This window comes from Brachypodium distachyon, chromosome 1 (assembly GCF_000005505.3).
Source record: "Brachypodium distachyon strain Bd21 chromosome 1, Brachypodium_distachyon_v3.0, whole genome shotgun sequence".
NCBI lineage: Eukaryota > Viridiplantae > Streptophyta > Magnoliopsida > Poales > Poaceae > Brachypodium > Brachypodium distachyon.
Window position 1 is genome coordinate 14,122,926 of NC_016131.3, and position 24,238 is coordinate 14,147,163.

The 24,238-nt window shown below is 42.8% G+C and overlaps 3 protein-coding genes across 6 annotated transcripts; all 3 read right to left on the reverse strand.

The window, feature by feature from the left end:
* Positions 1–276: 276 nt before the first annotated feature.
* LOC100828240 (probable galacturonosyltransferase 7) lies at positions 277–5,308 on the reverse strand. Of its 3 annotated transcripts, none has more exons than XM_010235534.3 (9): positions 4,947–5,308; positions 4,735–4,769; positions 4,526–4,603; positions 4,050–4,146; positions 3,468–3,523; positions 2,732–3,030; positions 2,059–2,416; positions 1,426–1,968; positions 277–1,130 (listed from the first exon to the last, which is right to left on the reverse strand). In XM_010235534.3, exons 1-9 carry the CDS (start codon positions 5,059–5,061, stop codon positions 849–851), a joined length of 1,863 nt encoding a protein of 620 aa, XP_010233836.1. In that variant the 5' UTR covers positions 5,062–5,308; the 3' UTR covers positions 277–848. The 3 variants fall into 3 exon arrangements, with proteins under 3 accessions (XP_010233836.1, XP_010233833.1, XP_010233839.1); XM_010235531.3 differs by having other exon boundaries at positions 4,526–4,606; XM_010235537.3 differs by lacking the exon at positions 4,526–4,603.
* A 225-nt stretch (positions 5,309–5,533) lies between these two features.
* On the reverse strand, positions 5,534–13,357 carry LOC100826629 (ATP-dependent DNA helicase RecQ). Its single transcript, XM_003562392.4, has 20 exons — positions 13,210–13,357; positions 12,965–13,077; positions 12,720–12,795; positions 12,475–12,617; positions 12,173–12,259; positions 11,892–11,975; positions 11,436–11,643; positions 10,910–10,995; positions 9,978–10,209; positions 9,725–9,845; positions 8,983–9,119; positions 8,566–8,674; positions 7,898–7,940; positions 7,588–7,747; positions 7,372–7,442; positions 7,174–7,267; positions 6,824–7,036; positions 6,542–6,748; positions 6,022–6,378; positions 5,534–5,938 (listed from the first exon to the last, which is right to left on the reverse strand). Exons 1-20 carry the CDS (start codon positions 13,225–13,227, stop codon positions 5,813–5,815), a joined length of 2,685 nt encoding a protein of 894 aa, XP_003562440.1. The 5' UTR covers positions 13,228–13,357; the 3' UTR covers positions 5,534–5,812.
* Positions 13,358–14,836: 1,479 nt separating this feature from the next.
* Positions 14,837–22,402, reverse strand: LOC100826944 (mediator of RNA polymerase II transcription subunit 33A). 2 transcript variants are annotated; one of them, XM_003562393.2, is made up of 12 exons: positions 22,013–22,402; positions 21,807–21,920; positions 21,303–21,656; positions 20,336–20,652; positions 19,934–20,025; positions 19,514–19,841; positions 18,855–19,062; positions 18,460–18,574; positions 18,192–18,359; positions 16,732–17,407; positions 16,415–16,621; positions 14,837–16,272 (listed from the first exon to the last, which is right to left on the reverse strand). In XM_003562393.2, exons 1-12 carry the CDS (start codon positions 22,318–22,320, stop codon positions 15,176–15,178), a joined length of 3,984 nt encoding a protein of 1,327 aa, XP_003562441.1. In that variant the 5' UTR covers positions 22,321–22,402; the 3' UTR covers positions 14,837–15,175. The 2 variants fall into 2 exon arrangements, with proteins under 2 accessions (XP_003562441.1, XP_010233853.1); XM_010235551.3 differs by lacking the exons at positions 21,807–21,920; positions 22,013–22,402 and having other exon boundaries at positions 20,336–20,657; positions 21,303–21,450.
* Between the last annotated feature and the right edge of the window lie 1,836 nt (positions 22,403–24,238).

Sequence of the window (24,238 nt, forward strand, 5' to 3'; positions counted from 1 at the left end):
AAAATGTAATATCCATGCATGGGTCTACGGATAAAAGTGTCGCAAGTCACAACATTGATTTTGAACGACAAGGAGTCACCGACACAAATCAACAAGACGCTCATCATGCTCGTCCTGTAAGCGCCGAGACCTGTTTACGTCATACTGAAAAAATGTATCAATGCTCAGAACCGGCTTATGTTAATCCTGTCAGGCATTATCTCATGTATGCTAATTACAGAAAAAATCATCTCTTTATACGGGTGCCTTCATTTCATAAAGCACACCAGGTCAGCATAGAAACAACAACTGCGCGAGCCCTCATAATCTTGTCAAAATGAAGGCATTCCAGTAAGTACAGCAAACAATATACAGGGGTATCCACAGAGCTGTCCATAGGTTTGGACAGCAATATAACCACAGAAACCAATAAATGCGCTAGAACTAGCAGCAAAAAGGAAAACGACTATCATGATTACATGTATGTGCCCTTATTGGCAGAAGAGGAAAATGGTAAATGAATCTTTGCATCGAAAATCCTACCTAGCAATCTGGACAATTGGGCTTGACTTGTTAACACCGTCCTTACCTGCTACCTGTGGTCTTCTGATTTGTGGTTGATCCCAGAATGCAGAAACCATCAAACAAACCTGTTCAATGCAATGAACAGATGGTGCTGAGTCTGCGCAATCCTGTCAGCACTTGGCACAGATTGCCAATGGCTGCAACTCTTCTCCTGTTCAGAAGCTGTGTTTTGTTGCACTGGTGCACAGTGCTTTTGGGGGCTACAGGCGTCCACTCAGCAGAAACAAATTTTAGTGGGTGTCAGCAACATGTTGTCGTTTGTTCTGATTTCGGGCTCAAGTGTGCTACGGATTTACATTGCATTCATCCATGAATTGGTCTTCTCGAGTGAGATATCTCCTCCAGTACTTCCTGTAGTCTGGTATGCCTAACTCAAGCCAAGGTTTCATGTTGCCGTTGTAGTGCAGTGATGCATAACTCCATGCAACCTCCTGCTCGATTCCGTAATCATATCCAAGCCCGGACAGCGTCAGATTCACATCAAGGGGATAAATGAGATGCCGAAAAGACAACAAGCTTAAAGGGAAGGCTGCTGCTCGTAGAGATGCCTCATCCGTTCTCTTGACCTGCAACACAACCAGAATCGAAATAAACTATGCAGCGTGATAACCATATGAAGCACCATGTAACAAATAATCAATTATTTGTTCAGAATGAGACTAGAAACAATACCAATGTAGCTGAACTTTAGCAGTACAACAACTAATGCAGCACCTATTGCTACCTATTTCATGCAAATTTTATTAGCCTGTATTTGGCACCACATGTGCACTGCCCAAATGTTCTTCCAGCCCCCCCCGCGCGCGCGCTACCATTTTTTTTTCCATGTAGCATGAAATTAACTGTAAGAAGTCTACCAACCTGTTTCAGGAGTTGCAGGTAATTTTCTGTCACTTTATGCTTCCTCCATTTCTCCAAATTAATAACATTCACCCCAGACATCCATGCACATGATTTAGGATCATATTTTGTCTTACCCAATAGATTCCTCACTTGACCCAGCCTTACACCACAAAATTGGACAGCACCATTTACCTTGTCCCCCATGTTAAGATTCCACAAGAAAGACAGATCACGTTGAATAACCACGTCGTCATCCAACACAATCACCTTCTTTAGATCCTTAAATATTTCTGGAATAAAGAAATGCGAATGACTGAACAGCGACAGGTATTCCATTCTTGCTTTCTCAGTGAGCTGCTCAGTGTCCCTGATGAGAACACGGAACTCCTCAGGCAAATACATCTCTCGCATACTATGCTTTGGTAACTTCTCTAAAATAGTTTCTTCATAGTTTATGACATGGAGAGCGGACTTTTTGTATGAATTTCTGGCAAACCAGTATTTCATTCCATAGAAATTTTGAGCATCAGTTAGGATATGAAAAACATTGTTTCCTGGATCCTACAAAAAGACCAACAGCGTCAGCAACGCTCAGCTTAGAAGATAAAGTGCAGACTAAATATTGTAAACAACTAAATATCACCCACATACCTTAGAATTGATCACTGTTGAGTTGATGACAACAGAAGCTGCAAGGACATTCTTAGATAGTATAACATAGTGCTTGTGGTTTGGGGTATTGAACTTGTGTGCCGAAGAAACATCTGAATTCAATGAAGAGGATTTGAAATATTCTAATGTCAACCTCATAGAAAAACAATGGTGAGTTTTAGGCAATGTCTGAGCACCAAGATTGTACAGGAATGCACTTTGCTTCATATGAAAATGAGCTTCATCCTCAGTCATGTCAAGTATCTGCAGAAGCTTCTTGTCAACGTTGTGACAATCCACAGTGCAAGACTTCGCTCTCGCTATAGTGTGCTCCATCTCCAATATCCTCTTGTTGATACTGAAATAATAGTAGAGCTGTCAACTGAATTATCGAATAGTAACTTCTATATTGATGGCTGGCAAAATTACTCATAGGTTAGCTCTGTATTTCTTCTTCAAATAAACACACAAAACTAAAATATATCAAAACCATCACCCCTGAGAAGCATCCAGAAAATAACTTCCTTATTTACATGACATCCTGTTTCATTCTAATGTGTATTGATAAAAGATGGTACTAGCAAACTAGCCATTGTGAACCGAAACTTAAGATTAACAATGCAATGAATTAAGAATGCACCAGAAAGCTTAAGCATTAAAATACAATTCTTACAACGATGGTAGATCAGCATCAACAGCGGATGCACTAAGAATCCTCTCATGGTCTTGTATGTTTTGCTTCATTTCCTGACTCAGTGCCTCCTGTCCTTCAAGTTTGGCAATGCTTGGATAGTATGAACGGGCCACAAATAATTGGTCTTTTAGCTTTTTCACAATGGAATCCTTCATCATTACTTTGTGTTCTGTGGACCAGAGGCAGTAGCTCCCGAATTCAAGTTGACAAGCCTTTGCATTTTCCACTTCATCTGCTTTAGCACCTCGGTCTCGTCTCTTTCTATCATTGGCAACTTCCTGAAAGCAATACATATATGTTATAGGCTTATGGCTACCTCTAGACTTTGGCCGATGCGAAGGTCAGTGCGGAAGAAGAAATTGACTGGGGAAAATGATGTTATACTTCAAAAAATAGGTGGATCCAGTTCATTCGGCATTACACTAGGATTAGCTTACCTAAGTATATTATCATAAGTTACATATATCAGTCCAACTAAAATGAAGGGCAATCATTGGACAATATGTTATATTATCATAAGTTAAACATCAATGCGAAGGTCTGCTTATATTGGATGAAAACTAACATCTGGAAATTCTAAGCTCCTGGACTCCTGGTACTACCATAGAACCCAAGAATTTCATTTTCATTGACAGAACATGTTTAGAAATAAGCAGAAGTTGAAGTTGTTCTGAAATTAAAGCATAAATTTGAATGCAAGAAGCCATACACTTACTTGTCGATTTGGTTCCATCACAGCCTTCGGTGGTTCAGTTCTTGGTACAGGAAGAACTGCGTATAAGTCAGAAGTAAAGATAAGCTACACAAACAACAGCGAACAGGATAAAAGACCAATGCAGAAGGACTGCAACCTATAAAGCTTCCTCACAAAACGAATCGTATGCATAACTTGATCAAAGACCACTAGTGACAAATATATGGGGGGTCAAAAGATAGGGAACTTGTTTTAGCAACAACATCAAATATTAAATTGTATCTAATCTATAGAGTAAATCTTGGAAAACTGCGGGCAGAAAGAGGTAGAGACTGGAGAATAATCGAGTTAGCTCATGCACATCTAAGGCACATCAGATTATCAGAAAGCAAAAAAACCCGAAGAGCTAGGGGTCACATTGAATTTTTGGGATACTACTACTTGGCTCCGAGTAGCATCCAAACACCATTTTTTGCTATTAAGTACAAGATATCTTTGCAATCACATGGCCTATACTTAGCAACGATTTCATGATACCTCAAAAGCTTAGCGGAAAGGTCGAACTCAATTAGACAGCACTTTTGTTCTTTTACCATGCAGTACCTTTTGGTTTTGTGCTGGAAGGGGAAGGACGGCGATCAATTTGCTTAGGCTGCGGCAACACTCCACTGCTGCCATTGGAAATCTTCTTAGGTGCATCCTGAGAAGAAAAATAATTCGTGTGATGCATTGCAGATGTAAGTTTGACAATTGTTGAAGTACTCTATGGCATATACATATTGTTTATCTCCCATCTTAAAGATGAATTTGAGTGTAAATCAAGTACAAAAACCACGACAAGAATTTAGGAACGGAGGGAGTATCATCTCCACAAAGCTAAAATTGCTTCGCATCCAAACCAGCCATCCTACAGAGTGACAAATACTGAACTTCTAGTAGAACTATCACATCAGGGAGCATAAACAAGTGTTGACGAGAAGACATCACGAAGCCCCAATACAAGCTCGCCATTGACGGGAGACCAGTCAAAACTACAAAACAATCACCATCACGGGGAAAAAGGAGAAGCAACAGAAAACCTGTCTCACTCCACCACCGACAGGAAGTCGAATCACTGGATCCCTCCGCACCACGCGATCGATGGAAGGCAAAACGACCTCCTAATCCAAACAGTAAAAAAAAATCAGCACGAATCACTCAGCCGTCTACGTCTGCGCCTCCTAAATACCTAATCCGTCAAACCCCAAAAAAACAGGTCGGAAAAAAAGGCGGAAAAACAGTGGCGCACCTGTCGGCGCCGCTCGTCCGTCGTCACGTCGTCTCCTGCATCGCAAAACCAGAATCAGAGGAAAGGCGGTTAGTTAGCCACAATTTCGCGAAAACCGCAGAGCAGCCGGGGTACGGGGCCAGACGCCCAGATCCACCGGAATCGCGCGCCCGCATTCGCGGAAGGGCGAGCCCTAGTCGGGGAGAAAAGGGGTAGCCGCCCGAGGAACGTACCGGAGGAGGAGGCGTGGTCGAAGAGGATGGCTAGGGGCACGAGGAGCGAGCAGAGGACGAGCGCCAGCACCGCCACGCGCGGGCCCCTCCGCCGCTGCGGCGGGGTCGCCTTCATCGGCTCCCCTTCCTCTGCCGCCCAAGGCTCCCAGCAGCAGCAGCAGCGTCGTCGCAAGCCGCTCCTCTACTGATCATCGCAGTTGGGAATCCCAGTAGATGGAGTCAGCCGGCGCAGGCGACGCCGTGGAGGTGCTAGGGATTGCTTCGAACTCGACGGCGCCAGTCAGCAGTGCGGGTCGGGATTTGATCGGAGTGGCAAGGGTAGGGAAAGGGGGGTCTGGCCGTCTGGGGGAGCGGAGTGGAGTGGAGTCGGAGACGAGGAGGATGTGGCCGGCCTACTGTGGTGGGCCTCCGTGTGACTCATACCAACTCACGCTCCTGGGCTGGGCTGGGCTGGGTTCCGAATATTTGCCAGGCCCTCCTTCTCTTTTTGAGTTTTTTCCCTAAAAAAACTCAAAAAAGAGAAAATGTACTGCTTTACTGGACTTTTCGAGACCTTTGGGTAGAAAAAGAATTCATAGAACGCGTCCTTGATAGAATGTTGCACTTTCCCTTTCTTCGTACCTTGAGATACACGAGACAATCATTATCTACGAGATTTGTACAAGAAGGTTAAGCTTGAGGATTTTTTTTTGTCTAGTTTGTAACACAAGAATTCCAAAAGTACAACATTTCTAGGTACTAACGGACCTGGCAGTTGCCTACGAAGATTAGCAAGTTGCCCCAACACTAACTTAACTTTTAAGTGCTCCGCGTAGATATATATACACACCCATCAGGCCACGTGCAGGCCACGCTTTGTCAGCTGATCACAGAACCATGTAGCAGTCTTTTTTCCTGTAAACAACGAAGTTGCATTCAAGGTTCTCCAGCATCTCGATGACGGATTCTCGTTTCGACCCACTGAAGTGCTTGACGGCATCCTCCAACGAAACCTGCAACAATTGAGACAGATGATCAGAACAACAAATGACACAGGCTCTGGCCGAAGAATCTTCTACTGCAAGAAATGCCTTACCCCGTTGCAGCTTGCGGCCAGTTCTACTATAGCTTCTTCGGTGGCGGCAATTGCAGCAAAAGATTCCATTCCTTGCTCATCTATCTTTTGCAGTTTCTTCACTGGCTCGTTGGAAACAGATGCCAGTGTTCCGTGTGCTTGGGATCTCTTTGTCGAAGGGCTTGAATCGAAGGCACCTGCCATGATGACATCGTCGCCCTGATTACCGTTCTTGACAGCTTCACTGCCGTGAGAACTGGATTTTGGCGACTCGGTTGTGCTGGCAGGAACTTTGTCTGCAGATACATTGCCAAAAGTTTTCTCTGACGCTCCAACATCGTCAATTGCCAGGAATATCTTGATCATCTCGTATGTTACCTGCAATTTCCATGTAGCATTTCACCGAGTAAATTAGTCCTTCCTGAATGCTTTGGATAATGAGCTTGGCAGTGCATAACAGAACTGGTTCCTACGTTTGCTGAAGCAACAATCAATTAAACACAAAAGGAAATGGCGCAATTATACATGGAGGAAAATTTACATTTTCTGGAAGCTCCTCTTTTATTGGCTTCAACTTGTCACGTGATCCAACCTTTGCAATGGCGAGGCGGATCTGTGAAGCTATCTCATGTGTTAGTCCTGTCTCCTCGCAGAACCTATTCCAGTTCATCTCACAACCATCTCGAGCAGCATCAAGTATGTATGAAATAACCGTTTGCTCTTTTATCGCCACTGCTCTGCGAAAATGCTAGAATACACTATCATGTCAATCTGTGAACTTCCATTTACAGTCAGTGGTGAACTTAAACAAAAATCAACTTACTGCAATTTTCTTGAATGAGTACCCCGATTTCTGCCACAGTTCCCATGAAGTAAACTTGGCATCACCCAAGTTCCTTGGAAGATTATTGTTGACAGGTTTTGAAACAGACATCATATCCTCTACTCCTGATGAATCATCCATTTGAAGACTCAACTCTTTTGAGAATTGTGTGATATTTTGGATAAAAATGGCACCGTAACGTGTGACAAAGTGCTGGAAACAAAAGTTCAGATGTTATGTGAGTAGAAGATGGAAAACCGTGATAACAATTATCCCATTTTACTGGACACTGCAGAAAACCAGTGTTTTTGTTATGGCATGCCATTTGAAGTATCATTACTGACTGATACCTGGTTAACACCATCAATATTAGCCAGCCTAGCTCCAGTAGAAGGCCTAATCTTTGCAAAGTGTCTTAGGGTCTGATCACCGCATATAGCGTATCTGAAACACAGGGATTATAGAAATTAAATTCAATAATTGTTCCAATAGCTAAACTACCTACAGGCTACCGCCCAAATATGATTGGCATTCAACGTTTAACTCACGGAGCGGTTCCAATATCATGAGCAAGTTTCATCCTGACGTTTAAGAGCATTTGGTAGAGTTTCAATTCCTCCTGAGAATTTTCATGTGACACAAGAAACAACATTACAAAATAAACCTTGAATCAAGTGTAAAACGAAACAAAACAGCACGGTGTGTGATTGAGAGATGCACAAGGCCACAAGTCATTTGGTAAATAATTCTCATGAGAAGCTTACCTCGGAACTCTTTTCAGATTCTACTGTGGCCACAGGATTTAAGGCCCCTTCTTTATGTTCCGAACTACCATGCTCCTCTTGCTCAATCATCTCCGCAGTCAACTGCAAAACCAGTGGTGTTCCAGTGCCGGAGAGAAATTTGACACCTTGTGGACTAACACTGAAGGTCGAAATGCAGAGTTGCTGAGTATATGATTATTTAAGCACTTATATGGAGATTACTTTAAGTCGGTAAAATGGAGAAATGCTAAGCAAAATAATCAACATAATCAATAACATAAAACAGAAAGACAAATACTCAACAAAACACCTGAGCAATCTAAATGTATCACTGATAGTCTCCTTCAAATAACCTGCACATAAACAAGAAAGCAAAATAAAAAAAAAATAGCAACACTAACAATGATGCCAGAAATGCTTTGTTCTGATTCCTGATGTGTGAGTTTGCTCAGTGTATCCAACAATAAAGTGAACTATTATAATGTGTAAAATGTCTAGCTGAAATGTTTCTACATGATAATAACCCATGAATACTAAATGCAGTAATTATACCACACATTTATGTATAACAAAACATCACAAAACTGAGGTAGCTCCAAAGAAGTTTCACGAGTCATGAAAGGTTTACCTTCTATCTACACAAAATACAATGCTCGCATATATAGCATATGGTTGGGGACATAGGCCCAACCAAAACTGTGATATTATAAGGACCTTTTCAAACCTTTTCATAGTGCAATAGTTTGTGCTCTTTTAGGAAAGCAAGAAAATAACTGTTGCTATGTGCATCTATACTTGGAATTTGGAAAAATGAGTACAAATTCTACATAACATTTTCCCAGCTATATCGATACTTATGGTTTTTTCTCCAAAAGAAACATAACTGCAAGATCAGCCAGAGCAAGTATACTTTAAGTAATGGCTTGCTTTAGCCAACAAATGAATAACTAGTTGATTATAGGGACATCATAATGGTACCATGTGCTAAAAGCAGGCCACCAAGTGCTTTCCACCAGTTTGGCGGATAGTCTTTTCCCCGCGCATGCATCGGAAGTTTATCATAATTGTGTTCAACTATCTTCTTGGCCTACATCATGAGAACGTACATGTTATACAACATGTTTCTCCTAAAAATGTGGAAAGTGTCCAAGGATGTTCAGAAATTACTGTTGGACGTATAGTTTACATAATACGATAAAGTACAGTATGCACACAAAACTGTTCATCCAAAGATAGATGTCTCAAATCCCTTAGATGATTTATTAGCAGTAATCATGGTGTGTATGGTTGCTCCAAACTGTCAGCACATAGATGATTTCCCCCAATCAAGTGAAATAGCCGATGTATGTGACAAAATAAGGAATGTTTCAAACATTAAATGTTAAAGAAACATACTCTTGATCCACGGAGAACATCAACTGGCATATTAAGGCCCCAGCGTCCTCCACAAGACTTGATGCAGGACAGCAACAAGAAAGATTCTTTTGACAAATCCCTCTCATTTTTTGTCGCTGTGCAATTATCACAGTTACCTGTATATCAAAAGACATTCTAAATCAATCTGTAAATATATGCCAATTGCCTAATTATGTCAGTTGAGATAATCCCCCGCAAAAACAGTGTGCCTAGAAATGGAAAACATATGCAGCAACATTTTCTGAAGATACAAGGATACGAGAAATATATGTGTTTACAAGAAAACACTGCATCATATAGACAATAGTCGATGATGAGAAAATGAGGTAGGAGGTGACCGCTGCTCTGTGTCGGTCAAGGATTGAAGAATGGAAGTGGCAGAGAGGTAGTTTATTATGTGGAGGGAGTTTTATAGGGTTTGCAGTGACTTAGGGCGTGTGATGTGTTTTAGTTGAAGATGTTTTAGCTTTTAGGGGGCACAAAGTATCCCTGATTTATTAAATTTTAAAATCAGAGAAGGGGATACTTTGGGTGTGTGACCCAATAACAGTACGGCAGTTTTAGGAAATCGGGGCAACGTAGGATGCATCATCCAATGAGCACTTGAAGGTATACTAGGGGCTACACCAAAAGGAACTTCGATTCATCGATCCTTCTTTTCAGATGGGCCATCTTTGCAGATGAATTCAAACTAATTGCTCAAATATGAACATAAACATACCACAGTCAGTCGTGCTCTCTTGACCAAAGTACTGCAACAGCACCTTTCTGCGGCATGCAGTATGGAGGCAATATTTCTGTGCTGCCATGAAGGAGTCCATGATGGCTTTTCTTTGAGTTGGCTGTTGATTATTAAAAAAACAAATTATAAGAAAATATAATAGGCAAATAACAGAAAAACTAAACTGCAGAAATGTATGTCTTATCAGTTAAGTCTGACAGAAGGTGCTGACTGCCTAATACTATTTACATACATTTGTTGCTTCAGAACAATAGAAGTCCCCTTTTGTAAAATCACTTCTTTGGTAATATAGCCAGCAGACTGAAGGCAATCCATCTCTTCCACAACGCCCACTTTCCTGGTAGTAGGATTCTAGGCTCTTAGGACATCCATAGTGTATTACACATCTAACGTCTGGCTTATCAATCCCCATTCCAAATGCAATAGTTGCGACCATCACAAATACTTCATCTCTAACAAATGATCTGTAAAGGAGAACCATAATTTACCATAAATCACCATCTTGCCAAGCTAATAATTGTAAAAACTGCATGAGAATTCGCATGACATGCCAACTTTATGTTCCTTATAACTTTGTTACTCCCTCCGTTTCTAAATAGTTGTGCGTTTAGGTTTGTTAGAGTCTAGGGTTTATATAAAAATAGATCTACGATACTAAATGAATACAATATGAACACATATTTTCATGATGGATACAATCAAACTAAGTTGGTGTCGTAAATCTTAGTATGTTTTTTCTGTAAGGTTGGTCAAACTTGGAGAAGTTTGACTTAGGACAAAGCTAAGTGTACAAGAATTTTCAAACAGAGGGAGTAGTTGTTCACTCATTCGATTACTTTCATGATATAATGAATTGTTAATATGACAATAATTTGGCAAATCTATCATAATTTCAGATTAGATCACAGCCCTTGTGAGCCGTGAGTCATAAGATGTGTAAAATGATTTGATCAAGCATATCTAACAAGCCAAAAAAAATCAATTTGGCAAATCATTCTTCAGGTAAAATATTTAGATGAGCTCAAAATGGTATTCTGAGCATGGATCAATGCAATCTATTACAAGGGATTGGGGTAGTCCAAAAAAAAAAAGAGTGGAAAGTAGAATATAATGAACAACCAAAAAAACAAAAACAAAAAGTTGATGCATGCAAAAATGACAGACCTATGGGAATCCTCTCGAGCTTTGCTACCCATTCTACCGTGGTAAATATTAGCTTTGATTCCAGCAGAAACCATTGCTTCATGTACCTGACAGAACAAGTTGCATTTAATACTGCAATCCTAATTTAACATAACAGATAACTGGTATAAGTTAAAAGCCCCTTATACAAACTGGAGCACAGAAATTCACATATTACCCCAGATAAATTTTGTAGAAACTTCTAATTGCATATTACTCAGGATCCATTGTCTATAGAACAGATCTCAATGCTATTGCATCAACCAGAAAAAGAAAATGCATGTACTCAAAAAGATCAGCAGAAAATTTATCAGACCTATTCCGAGTCTAACTATTCATCTTCACAAGAGAAATCTTAATGTTTCAGCATTTACTTGATGTGTACATAGAGAATTTGCAAACTATATAACTCCTACTTGCAAGCATTAAAACAAAAGGGTTGTTTTTTTTAAAAGATTGCATGAAGTTGTACAATATTGGAAATATATAACACTAAAAATTTGCAGACCTGTTCAGTGTCCTTGATGGTGGTACAGTAAATTATTGTTGAGCCACCCACAGTACAGTTCTTTGAGACCTCTTTCACAAGTTCACTGATAAAGGACACAGATCGGTTGCATGATTTCACACCGTAGAAAAGGTTTGGACGATCAAATGATCCGATTGCAATGTGAGGATTGCTCAGATTCAAGGAAGTGGCAATATCTCCACGTACCCTGCAAATTAAAATTAAAATGGTACCACAGTTTTGGCATACAAAGAAAAAGGATGTAGTGACAAGACTGACAGTAGAAAACAAATAAACAAAGTACACAGCATTTCAAGTGAGATACCTTATTTATGGTAATAATATGCAAGTAGGGACAATAAGCAGAGAAAAGTAATTGCCACTTGCCAGTATATATCATTAAAGCAGGATAAACAGGTAAAAAGAAGGAAAGGACTGATACTGAAACATGCATACCTTTCTGTGGCTGTTGCAGTTAAGGCGACAAAGGGAACACCCACAAGGTGGTCACGCAGTGAATGCAGCTGCTTGTACTCTGGCCTGTGTAAGGAGAGAATAGTGATGGGGAGAAGATCTAATAAGTGGATCAATAATTTGGATTGTGCAGTTTAAGGATAGGAGCGAGAATTGATAGGCACACACAAGATTTCGAACTACATGGATACACTACATACAAAATGAAAATGGCAGTAAATTATCAGCCATTTTTATTCACGTATAATAGAAGAACAAACAACCTGAAATCATGACCCCACTCTGATATGCAATGCGCTTCATCAATGGCCAACAAGCAGATTCCGGAAGCCTGCAAGTTACTCCAAAACCTGAAAAGAAAATTCAAAAAGGTAAGTCAACAAACTGAGTGCTATATGATCAAATTTTACAAGGGACTAAGGAACCAAGAAGAGCAGTAATTTGCAGCGTCCTGCCTTCTGCTTCCAGCCAAACAAGGACAATTATAGTCTCACGAGAATATGATAAGCACTACAAGTTATAAGTCGATAATGCATATAAATGTTTTTATATCACAGGATTTCACCTTGAAGGAAGCGATATAGCTTTCTCTGGTGTCATGTAGAGAACATCAAACATGCCTTTCTCAGCCTCACTGCTAACAGAGGTATTCATTTGGGTGCTGCCAAGGTAGTCAGATCTTACACCATGTTGTTTTAAACTCATGACCTGTTTTGAGTAAATGAAATATGTATTCAAAAGCTTTCTTGCCAAATAAAATTCACAATGCGCAAGGCTCTACCGATGTCATACTGGATATTTCAATCATACCTGGTCTTGCATTAGTGAAAGAAGAGGGCTGACAACAACAGCTGTCTTCTTGGCAACCAGGGGAGGGATTTGATAGCTGCCACAGAAAGAACTAATGTGAGATAAATGTTTAAATGTTACTTATAAGAGGAAGTAATAAAGTTCAAAATTACAACAGCTAGCGCCATCCACAACACGACACATCAACAACTTCCTCACGAAACCCAACCGAAACGGATCGCGCAGGCGTCGGATGGTCCATTTACCAGATCGACTTGCCGCTGCCGGTGGCCATGACGACCAGGCAGTCCCGCCCTTCCAGGACCTTCTGGATGATCTCCCCTTGGTACGGCCGGAACCCCGTGTACCCAAAGTACCTCTGCAACCAGAAAACAGTCCAAGGTATTAGCGCCCGCCGGGGCTTAGGGTTTAGCGCGCGGCCGGCCGGTAGCGATAGGGTTTAGGGCCGTGGCCGAACGGGGCGGGGCGGGCCGGGGAGAGCGGAACATACCTTCAGAGCCGCCTCCATTGCGGCGCGGGGAGCTCCGCGCGCGAGGAAGATTGGTTTGGGGAATGGATTGGATTGGATTTGGTGGCTTCGAGAGGAAGGAGGCGAGCGGAGGGAGAAGAAACGGAACGGAATGGAGAAGGGTTATAGTTTGCGGCGCTCTTTTATCGGTGTTCCCGCCAATTCGTTTCTTTTCTTCTGCTGTCTCAGCCCATTAGCTGGCCCGGCTTGGGCTACAGAGCATTCGTCTGGGCTTGTATGGGCCATAAACGGGCCGAGTTTCCTGTGGCCCATATCCGCGATTGTAATGGACTCAGGAGGCGGCCTGCGGGGCCCTCTTTCCCGTTCGTATCCCGATCCATCCCCTCCCCCGAGATCCCACAGCGGCCATTTCTTGCTTCCCATGGAGAAAGTTTCGTCTATTGTGATAGAAGATGAGAATTTTGATTGAGCGAGCTGGGCCAAATTCAAGATCAATTTCTAGAGATGTTTATTTATTTTAAATATAAATGCTCGTAAGGAGATTTGTTCGACAATTCAGAATAGGTAGTATGATTTTGTATTATGTAAACGGGAAATTGTGTTGTCCCATTGCACACAAGGCGATATCATTGAGAAATATAGTTCATTCGACAATTTCATATTATGCCAACAATTGCCTTTGGAGCTCCATTGCACAAAAGGCGACATCATTGCCGTATAAGCATGTTCTCTAAAGGTGACATCACAGCATTTTAACAAGATTCAGACTTTCGGTAGGGTCACACAAGAATTATGTCAACGTTGAGTCTGGGTTAGGACTTGGTACCATCTTGTGTCCCAGCGCTCCATATTCCTACGCCATCCTAGATGCACGTACAATTTTATATTCCCTCCGTCTCATATTAAGTGTAGAAATATTACATGTATCTAGACGTATTTTTTTTTTGAAAAGGTAGTGCTATATTAATCAACAGGAATGTTCTTACAATCATACGCTAACGAACGTTCAGCACAAGGCGGAACGCCCTCCCACACCACACCCCCACGGACTGAACTAATACAGAACTTAGCAATTTCATGAGCAACTCCGTTGTTAACGCGACTTGTGAACTTGAACTGAATGCCAGGATCGAAGGGGGCAAGGTGTCTAATTTCCTGAATGACAGGCCTTAGAGAAGATCTTGTCTCTGTAGGATCAAGCAGCGTTCGTAATAAGCCCCTGACAGTCGCTTTCGACGATGAGCAGTAGGGCACTGAAACCACGAACCCATTTGATGCCCTCTAAACAGGCAAAACCCTCGGCCCATTCCGCCGACTGGCAGTCGTCGATAACATTCCAACTTGAGGCAATGACCGACCCTCTCTCATCGCGAACAACCGCACCCCACGCAGCCTCTCCAGATATCGGTAAAAAAACTTGCATCAACGTTCAGTTTTGTCCACCCTGTGTCTGGTGGCTTCCACTCGGACGTTTGACGAGCTGTATTAAGATCAACAGCAGGCACAGGACCACCTAGAGACGATTTCCCTTTAATATCTGGTGCAGGAGACTTGTCCTTATCTGTCTAGACGTATTTTAGTATATATAGATACGTCTATTTTTAGACAAATTCAAATCACTTAATATGGGACAGAGGGAGTATGAGCCTAAAGTTCCGAACAAATATGCCCCATCTATACTGAGGAACTGTAATTCAATATTTCTCATACATTTATGCCGTCCAGTTTTCTCAAGTAAATTTCTCACTTTTTTCAAGATGTTCAGACACGGCAAATGCGCACATTTATATTCTAGTCCTACAAAGAGACCATACAATCTGACACTATACGTATGAACTTAGATTTCTACCGAGGACAATACAGCTACCATGATGGCTAGCTCAACTGGAATTCAGGCTCCCCGAAAAGATTAAAATAATCTAGAATTCAGGCTTGAAACTCCAATGACTTCTATGTTAGGTGGGGGGCAAAAGTCTGGAAGGCGACATCATTGCAGCAAGGTATCCACTACGATGGAGATCGCCTGTGGTCCTCCTCGCTCAAGTAGAGATAGAGCGAGATCATGCTCATGCCAACTCCGAAGGCCAGCGGCAATCTTCTTCAGCGTGTCGAGTTTTATGTCCCGCAGCCATGACGGAACAAACTTCACCAGCAGGAATACAAAGCACGAAACATATGCCTTCCATGTACCTGGGTCGCAGCCCAGCAAGATGTGCCCGTCCAACACACCGGCAATAAAATCCATGTGAGTGCCCACCACTCGTGGCCTCCTTGACAGGAAAGACATTTTCATAGCTGGAGAAGTCTTTTCTGAACCCCAGAGTAGACTGCCACAAAAGAAGAGCATGTTGGCCATGGCATAACCTTGGAGTGTGCTGGACACTGGTCCAGGGTCTTTCAAAACCTGTTTTCGAGCTGATAGCAGTAGCGTCGGCAAGGTCTCCTCGTACAGCACCTGGACCACGAGAGGCCCCCCTGCAATACACAGGAGTCCGGCACCAAGCATAGCAACCTGATACGCCATGGATGCAGCACCAGATAGTGGCGTTCGGCCTGATTTTAAATGTGAAGGCCCATTGGAAGACCATCCGTTTGCAAGTTTGTGGGAACAATCAATCACTTGCTTGAGGATCGTCTCGCTGACAAAGTAGGTATCATGGAACGTTCGACAAGTTCTCAGGTAAATGAATCCAGGGGCCATGGGAAGCTGCAGACCTTGGTCTGTGATTGACTCTCCCATTAAAGCTCCAACTCCACGGCTTGCAGTAATATCAGACCTGCTGGACGGGGAGGAGAGCAGAAAGGATGAGAAGCAACTTTGGATGAGCTGTGCAACCGCATCTTTGTCTCTGCCGAACGGAGAACGCATACATGAGAGGACAATGAAATCATGCCATCTTCGCACTTTCTGTGTCCATAAGGCCCCTATGATGGGCATGCTTGGCCAGGAACTGCCCCCTGCGCAGTTCTCAAGTGCCTGGCCAATGATCCCATGAATATATTCCAGACTCTTATCCAGCTTAAACGTAATAGTCAAGCTGACAAGCGCAGCCATTGGTAAAGGAAGCATTGGCGGAACACCACCTGTAAGAAAAACAGTAAGTTTTCTACAAACACAGAGTGGAATGAGAATATACATTGCGTGATTAGATGCTGAAAGACAAGACTATCAACAATTATAGTATGAACAAATGGAGCTAATTTAAGAACAGGGAGCAGATAGTACGTGGGTAGCAGCTGTGAATCTGAACACCAGCAGATGCAAGAATGTCCTTTACTTCAGCTTCAATGGAGTGAAGGGCAGTACCAGGGCTTGGCCATTCAGTTCCATTCATAGAGACAGTTTTCCATATTCCTCGCGTAATTTCTGCTGAGAAGTAGCTAACAATTGCAGCCAGAGAAGCTGGCAAGAAGTCCACTAGATCCCTTAAACCTGCAAAGCCACGGTACATCAACACGTGAACGGACTAAGAAATATCCCCATAACAGGACTTGGAGAACCAATGTAATATGTTAAAATTTAGAAGCAAGGAGGATTCTCACTTGTAGTCAAGTCCCGGCTGGAAAGCCTCCCATGAGAACATGCTGTAAGAACAGCTTCAAGAACGAAAGGAACTGCTTCTAGAAATTCCCATGCAGGAACTATGGGTCTTTGATAGGAATCATCTGATGTACTTAGAGAAGAACCACTGACACTGCTACTAGAAGTGGATGAAAGATTACCAGATACTACCCCGCTTTTATTCATTTTTCGGCAAATCATACTCAAAATTTTGTTTGCAACTTGATGGACCGGATTTTTGTTGCAAAGACCAGAAAGGGGAGAGGCTATGCAAGCTTGATTCTGAAAGTACCAAGCCTTTAGCTTAGGGAAGGAATCGATATAAATTGGTTGGGTTGGAACCTCATTGAATGAATCCACATCGCTGCTTGAGTTAGTACCAGTAGCAGATGAATTTGGGAACTCAATACGGCTATTGTGCATTAACAACAAATAGTCCAGAGTAAGTTCCAACCTTACTGAGCCTCCGCGGCCAGCAAGACAGTACTCTTGAGGGGGTTTGTAAAATTTCCACAACCGGAGAAGACAAAGAAATGCACAGGAGAAGACTGAGTAAACCGTTGTTTCATCAAAAATGGTAGACCTGTGGTTAGACGGGGGTGACATTGACCCAAAGGCTTCGCAGAGTGGCATTAAAGCTGCAGCAACATCTGGAACCTGTGTGATAAAAGGTTTTTTTAATATCCTGAACTAACAAAGAGAAGAAACATATAGCCTGCAGACAACATTATTCCAGTCAAAATGAAAATGGGGTACTAATTTGCAATCTATTGGATAAAGTGCTTGCATAATGCAGTTATTGTGCTGGTATTAAATATAGCTCAGTAACATTAGAACTTAGATAGCATTAGTACTGAATGGGTGGTGCACCCGCACAAGAAAATGAATCAAAAAGCCCAAAGGCTGACAAATATTGTTTGGTGCTCCTTGTGACCAATGGAGCTAGAGCAGCGCCATATAACTATAGCAGTGGGTCTTAAAGCTGGGTTTTAGGCATATCAGGTCCCAACTTTGAAAATGACACTGTAGCAAAAGAACCCAAAAAATGTGGGCATCAATTCGTGTGCTGTTCATATGCACTATTGAGTACTAGGTTTTTAAAATTGAAGTATCAGGGACAGATGTGATACTGAAATCTTGCATGTTTACATAATTTTATGTGAAGTTCAACTTTGTATGGAATTTTCTAAGCATTGTACCATGCACTTTTAGGCTTTATTAGCAAATAGGGATGCCAGTTACCCTGGGGACAAACTAATTACTCGACATACTAGTAATGAAGCTACCTTTTTTAACTGTGAAGACAACAAGAAACAGGCAGTATGTTCTACAGTGTGCTCTAAATAGAAAATATGAAGGATCCGGCAGCAGTTCAATATGTTAACAGTGGATTGTACTTACAAGTAGATTACACGGTCAAATGAACCAAGATATTGCTTACCATTCCATACAAAGAAAGGATGTGGATTGTATCGACATATGAAACACCAAGTAAGATTGCATTCAACGTAGACTTCTGGCTAAGGTAGTGGCTCATGCTCCCTTGTGTTGAGGAATCTGAGGGCAAAGGAGGCGACAGTAACTTAACCACTAAGCGGACAACATGTTCCTGAGGACAGCATATTGAATTTAGTCAGTCAAACTTATAATATTTCATGGCTGTAACATTTTGGAAGATCTTAATACTGCATAAAGTAACATTAAGGTACCTGGATATTCCAACCACGAACAAGTGTTTCACCACACAGAATTTTAGCTGCAGCTGATTTTTCTTGTTCTGAACCATTCAATGCTATGTGGTACAGTTTATCCAGTTCTGCAAGACTGAGTAGACAAGACAGAACTCCAAATCAAGGAACGGACACGACACACCACCAGTAGGGGGCAGGGGTGAACTTCGAATTACAGTGAAACAAGAAGCCAATTTAAAAAATGGACAGCCCTGGTGGACTAGGGTAAATAAAGCAATAAAATGATTGATTAGGGTGAATAAAGCAAACAAAAAGATTGCTTTCCAGAAAAAACTCGCCTACAAGAACAAACTGTTAAGTTCATTGCTAGCCTATAGACTTTATATTTTGATTGCAGATACAGCTCCATATACCTTGAAGCAGGAGTAGCGATGAGAGCATTCTTAAGTGGGTCAGATAGTGGAGCTCCTTGCATAAAGTTCAACCATGGGGATTCCTGGGGTAAAACTGTATCCATCAAATGCCCCGATGATACAACATAACCAGACCACAAGTAAGCAGAGGTATCGATCAAATTCCTTGAGATACAGGCTTCAACTATAAGATGCAGCATGTTTCCAACTGAAAAATTAAAGCTGTTAGGGGCCTTGAAAGCTAAAGTAACCAGAGATAGAAGATAAATACATTTTCCAGATAATAGTGCAAAATATGAAAACATTAAAACCGAGGAACAGCTACTAAATGAACAAAACAATTGTCTTCCAACGAGATCCGATCACCAAGCAGTCGGTTTAGTTTACAAAAACTAAACAAATTACACAGCCAAATAAAATATGTTTTTAGATTGAAATATAACAACATGAAATGAAGTGGATAATTAGGTTATTGCGAGAAAAAATGCCTAACAGGTAGGCGAAAAATACTTGTGAACCTAACTTTATTGCCAAAGTGCCAACTGCCAAGTATTATTAAAAAACCAACTGCTTACACAAAGTTCCTCACAAATAATTATCTTACTAAATATTTATGAACTGCAACAACCACCAGGTAGTATATGAGAAGGTAGTGGTACCAGCTTTAGTCGAAGAGTCACTCTGGCTAATCATGCTTGGGTTGCCACCACCTGCCTTGTAATTAGCCATAAATATAGCAGCCTTCGAAGCTGCAGCATTTGCCACGTTTACCAGTGACGAAGGTGGTACAAGAAGTCCAGAATATTGGACCAAATCCTGGAGTGAAGATATAAGTCCTAGTCTTCGTGGAAGGCTTTTGTTTCCTTCAGCTCCAGATGCATCAGTTTCTTCTTTAAGAATTGCAGAGATTGCTAGAGGAATAAGAGCTAATAGCATGCATAGTCTCGCGTCTAGATGAGGAATTGGACCCTCAAGGGGTTCTCTAGCCTAGTTGCAACATTAGTGAGTCAGGAGGCCACAATAAAAGTAAGTAAAAATGATTTCATTGATCATAGTAGATCAAGGGGAAGGTTTATTACCCGTTGTACAAGACGAAGTGCAGAAATCCAAAGAGCTTTAAAGGTTTCCTGCCAACTTGCCTCGTTGATTGCTTGGACTGTCTTGGTCGTTTCTGGTTTAAGAGGACCAGTATTAGTCAAAGAAAACCATGCCAGGTGCATAATAAAACTGAAAGAAAGACCTAAGCATTATGATTACAAATTCATAGTGCTGGTTACAATGATCATCTCCATCCAGGTTACTAAACAAAAATAACTCACAGATAGATAAAAAGCTTTGCGAACTAATAAGGAAAAAAGGTACTCCCTCAGATCCATATTAATTGCCGCAGATTTAGTACAAAGTTGTATTAAACCAGCGACAACTAATATGGATCGGGGGGAGTAAATTCAAGTTGATATAAACCAATGGTGTGGAAGTACCTTTTAGAATCTCGATAGCAGATATACCACTTAGATGTTTCCCATCAATTGCATTTTCCATGTAAATATCAAATATAATCCAGCATGCAGCTCTTCCGGCTCCTGTAAGCTGGCCCAGCAGGGAACCGCTAGATCTCATGTTACCAAGAACACCCACAAGCCGCTTGTTGTTTGGCTGATAATCTACATTGCTAACTCTCCGGATATCCATCAACAAATCATCAATTTTATGACTAGGAGCCAATAGTCTCTCCAATGTCATTTTGTGAACTTCAACCAATGTCAACCTCTGGCTCAGAGCACTGAATTTATCAGGCCTAACCTAGAAAAGTTGTCTAATTAGCACCCATTTGGCATTCTCTGAGTTGAATATTAGCAATAACCAGAGTGCAAATGGAGCAGAAATTCATTCTTTACGAGTTATTAAGCAAGATGGTGGGAATCTAGATATACGATAAAATTCTTACATTCTTCAACAGCCAACGGGGCAAGTGGAAAAGGAGTTACTACTAGTCCCTCATAAGTCAGGGTAACGTACATAAACGCCGTTTTGCCTTATCAAATCACTAATGCTGTTAGTTATAATACGTGTGACTACTCCCTTATATATTTGATTGTAAAAAGACCCAATTATCCTCTTATCCACACATGGTAACCCAACAAGGCAAAAGTACCAACATATCATGATCGGCTGGAGGCAAAATTAGAAGCCATGGATATAGAAGTCTACAAAGTTGTCATGTTAATAAGGTGGGCCACACTCAACACCAACTTGACATTTTTCTTGCAGCTGATGGTTACGCTTAATTTTTCCACCATGAATCTTATCGTGGAGGGCAACCATACCATAACAATAACAAAATTTACCAGTAAGGTATTACACAGATAGGTCTATACCCAATCTGAAATTTATATCAAACACCTCCACGGTCCATAAACTTATGGGAAAGATTATTAGACAACGTACATGTTGTGGCATATCAAACGGAGAAATGCTTGAATCTTTCTATCAGCAGCCATCATATGCACCACTTCAAAAGCCATGACAGTGTTCTTTCGACGCAGCTGTTCACGGTGCTCAATTTGCTGCGCACTAGAGACCCCTTCGACATCCAAGTCCATACCCTGTGGACCTTCAATGGAATATACGCTATCCTGCTCCTCTGTCATTCCAGATGGAAAGCCGCAATCCTCCAGCACGCAATCGATCAGTTTGGTGATAACAACCAACACAAACAGAATGACGACATGGCCAAAGTCTATTCCGCTAACCCCATAGATTTTCGACAGTTGCAAAGCGGCATCGATGGATCTCGTTATCCTGGGAAGCAAAAGTAGACCATGTATGAGGCAATTGAGCACCAGCCAGCAACCAGCGTACAGATCACACTAACAGGCATTACTGTGGTGGACGGCACAAATCCACACCGGGCTTCCTGTTGGAACATTACATAGCTGAACTCTTGCTTACTTGTCACGATTAGGCCCGGCCTGCAGGGACAGCGAGGAGGACGTGACGTTGGCCTTCAACAGCTCCAGGTACAGCCGATACGCCTTGGGGTGGGCTCGCCGCTGCGGCAGAACCCTACACAGAAGAAGAAGAAAATCCGCCAGAGAAATTTCATCACCACATACTTCAAAATGGCAGGAAAAATGAGAGAACAGAGAGGGGCGGACCTGGCGGTGAGGAGCGCGAGGACGTGGAGCGGGCAGAGGAGGCGGGACGCCATGGCCTGGCTGACGAGCTTCCACAGCGAGGGCGAGTTGTGCGCGAAGCAGAGGTTGGAGACGAGGATCCCCGCGAGCTCCGCGCTGGGGAGCCCCAGCCCGCCCCCTTCCCCTTCCCCGGCGACGAGGCGGGCCACCTCCACCGCCCGCAGCAGCGGCGGGTCCCCGCGCGCCTCCGACGCCTTCACCGCCGCCATCACCCTCCTCTCCAGCTCCCCCGCGTCGACCACCGGCGCCGGCGCCTCCGCCGACCCCATGGCCGAGGGTTTGGGTTTGGATTTCGGTCTCGCCTTCTCTCTCTCCCTTCCTCTCCTTGTTGTGAGTCAGTCGAGTCTTTGGAGGTTTGGATCGATGCGGGAGAGGCGGAGGCGTTAAAGGCGGGGGACAGGGATGGGGAGAGATCTGAGCCGTCGGATCTCCGTCCTCCGGTCGCCTTCGGTCGCGATCGCGTGGGGCCGAATTGACTTCTCCAGAAATGCCGTGTACGCCCGGTCATTCCTGGGCCCACCTGGCAGCAGGACGCTAGCCGGACCGTGTACATGATACGAACGTATCTCACATCAGCTGATCAGCATGCTCCAAGATCGTCAAGGCATGTGTTTGCATCGGTCAGAAATAGTCTTGCCTATCTCACGTAGGCCTGGTAATGGTGCAGATCCTGCACCAAACCCAGCCCGCACCATGAAAGACTACACGTATCAACCATTCCACCCCAAACCAAAAATTTGGTCAAACTATCCAGACCGCACCAGACCATTTTAAATTTCCTCCACACCCGCACCAGACCAAATGGAATATGTGGTTTGAACCAGTGGTTTCAAACCGTGGATGCTCAAGGCCGGTGCTTCATTAACGAAGTATATGAAATGATCTTGTCATAAATACAACGGAATTGTTCTAACAAGTCTATGCTGCTAGTACAATTTTTATAGGGCTATAATAAGGTATAGAAAAGCAACTCATAAATTCTTGCCTTTGAACTAAAGAGTCCATGTTGAAAAAAAAATCGTATAGACTAGAATTTTAGAATCCTTGGATCAAAGAGGCCCTACAAAGTCAGTAATTGGATCACCCCTAGTACAGAAACGGCCGGCCCGCTACGTTCCGAGATCGTCACGCTTGCAAGCTGAACTGATCCAGAAACAGGACGGAGCGAGGTTTTTAGACTCGTGGGGATCGATTCTTCGTCGTCGGCTCGTCGCCGGTGCCTAGATCGATCTGTTAGATCTTTCCGCCTTCCGGCCATGTGGCCTTCCTACCTCTTCATAGCATGGGCGGGCTCAGCTTTATTCAAGGTTATTGAGTTGAATACCCATCAAAATTTGCAAAAAAAAAATGAATATGTATACTATGTATTATGTATTATGTATGTATGCATGTAATAAGATTTTGGGACTAAAATCAAGGGTATTCCAGCATTGAGTGTAAAAATGGACTAGTCCATCTCTCTCCTTCCTCCTCCAAGTTGGACCAATGCTCCAAATAGGATTTTGGATCGCTAAAAACCGAACTATATGCTCGATACATGTAGTCTCGTACGACCTTTATTGATGTCGATCTACACCTCGCATCTCCTCGCCTCCTTCTAAATCCCCAAACCTAGCGACTGCTCCTACTTCCTCATTTACTCTGCTCCTCCTCGGTGTCCCCGCCTTTGGTTTGACCGCTGCTCTGTGATTTGTTGCTTCCGCCATCCCGCGGTTTCACATGTGCGCTGCGTTGCGCACAACAGAACAACGTCTCAAACTCTCGATCAGAGACGCAAATATTTGCAATTTTGAATAGCAAATTTTCAGAACAATTTTGAATACCCACGGTCAGAATCCTGGGCCTGTCCCTGCTTCATAGGCCGGCCTCGATCAGCTGAGGAGGACGCCTTGTGCAGCGGGATGGGAGAAGGTGTCGACGCCCGCCGACTGCCGGCCCAACTGGACCCCATGGCATGGAAATCATTCAAAATCTTCTTCAGGTGCTAGCAAAGCTGCCGCCAAAGCCGCCGCGCCTCCTGGATACATTCAAGATTTCGTTTTTTAAGGATGTGTTTGGTTGCTGGATGGGTTGGAGACGCTTAATTTTCTTTTGTTCTGATCGTGAGGAGTCTGAACGGAGCGGCTCTTGGATCGATTTTTACCTTTGAAATTGGAGCGTTCTCCGTCGCCGTAATTGGCCTGACCT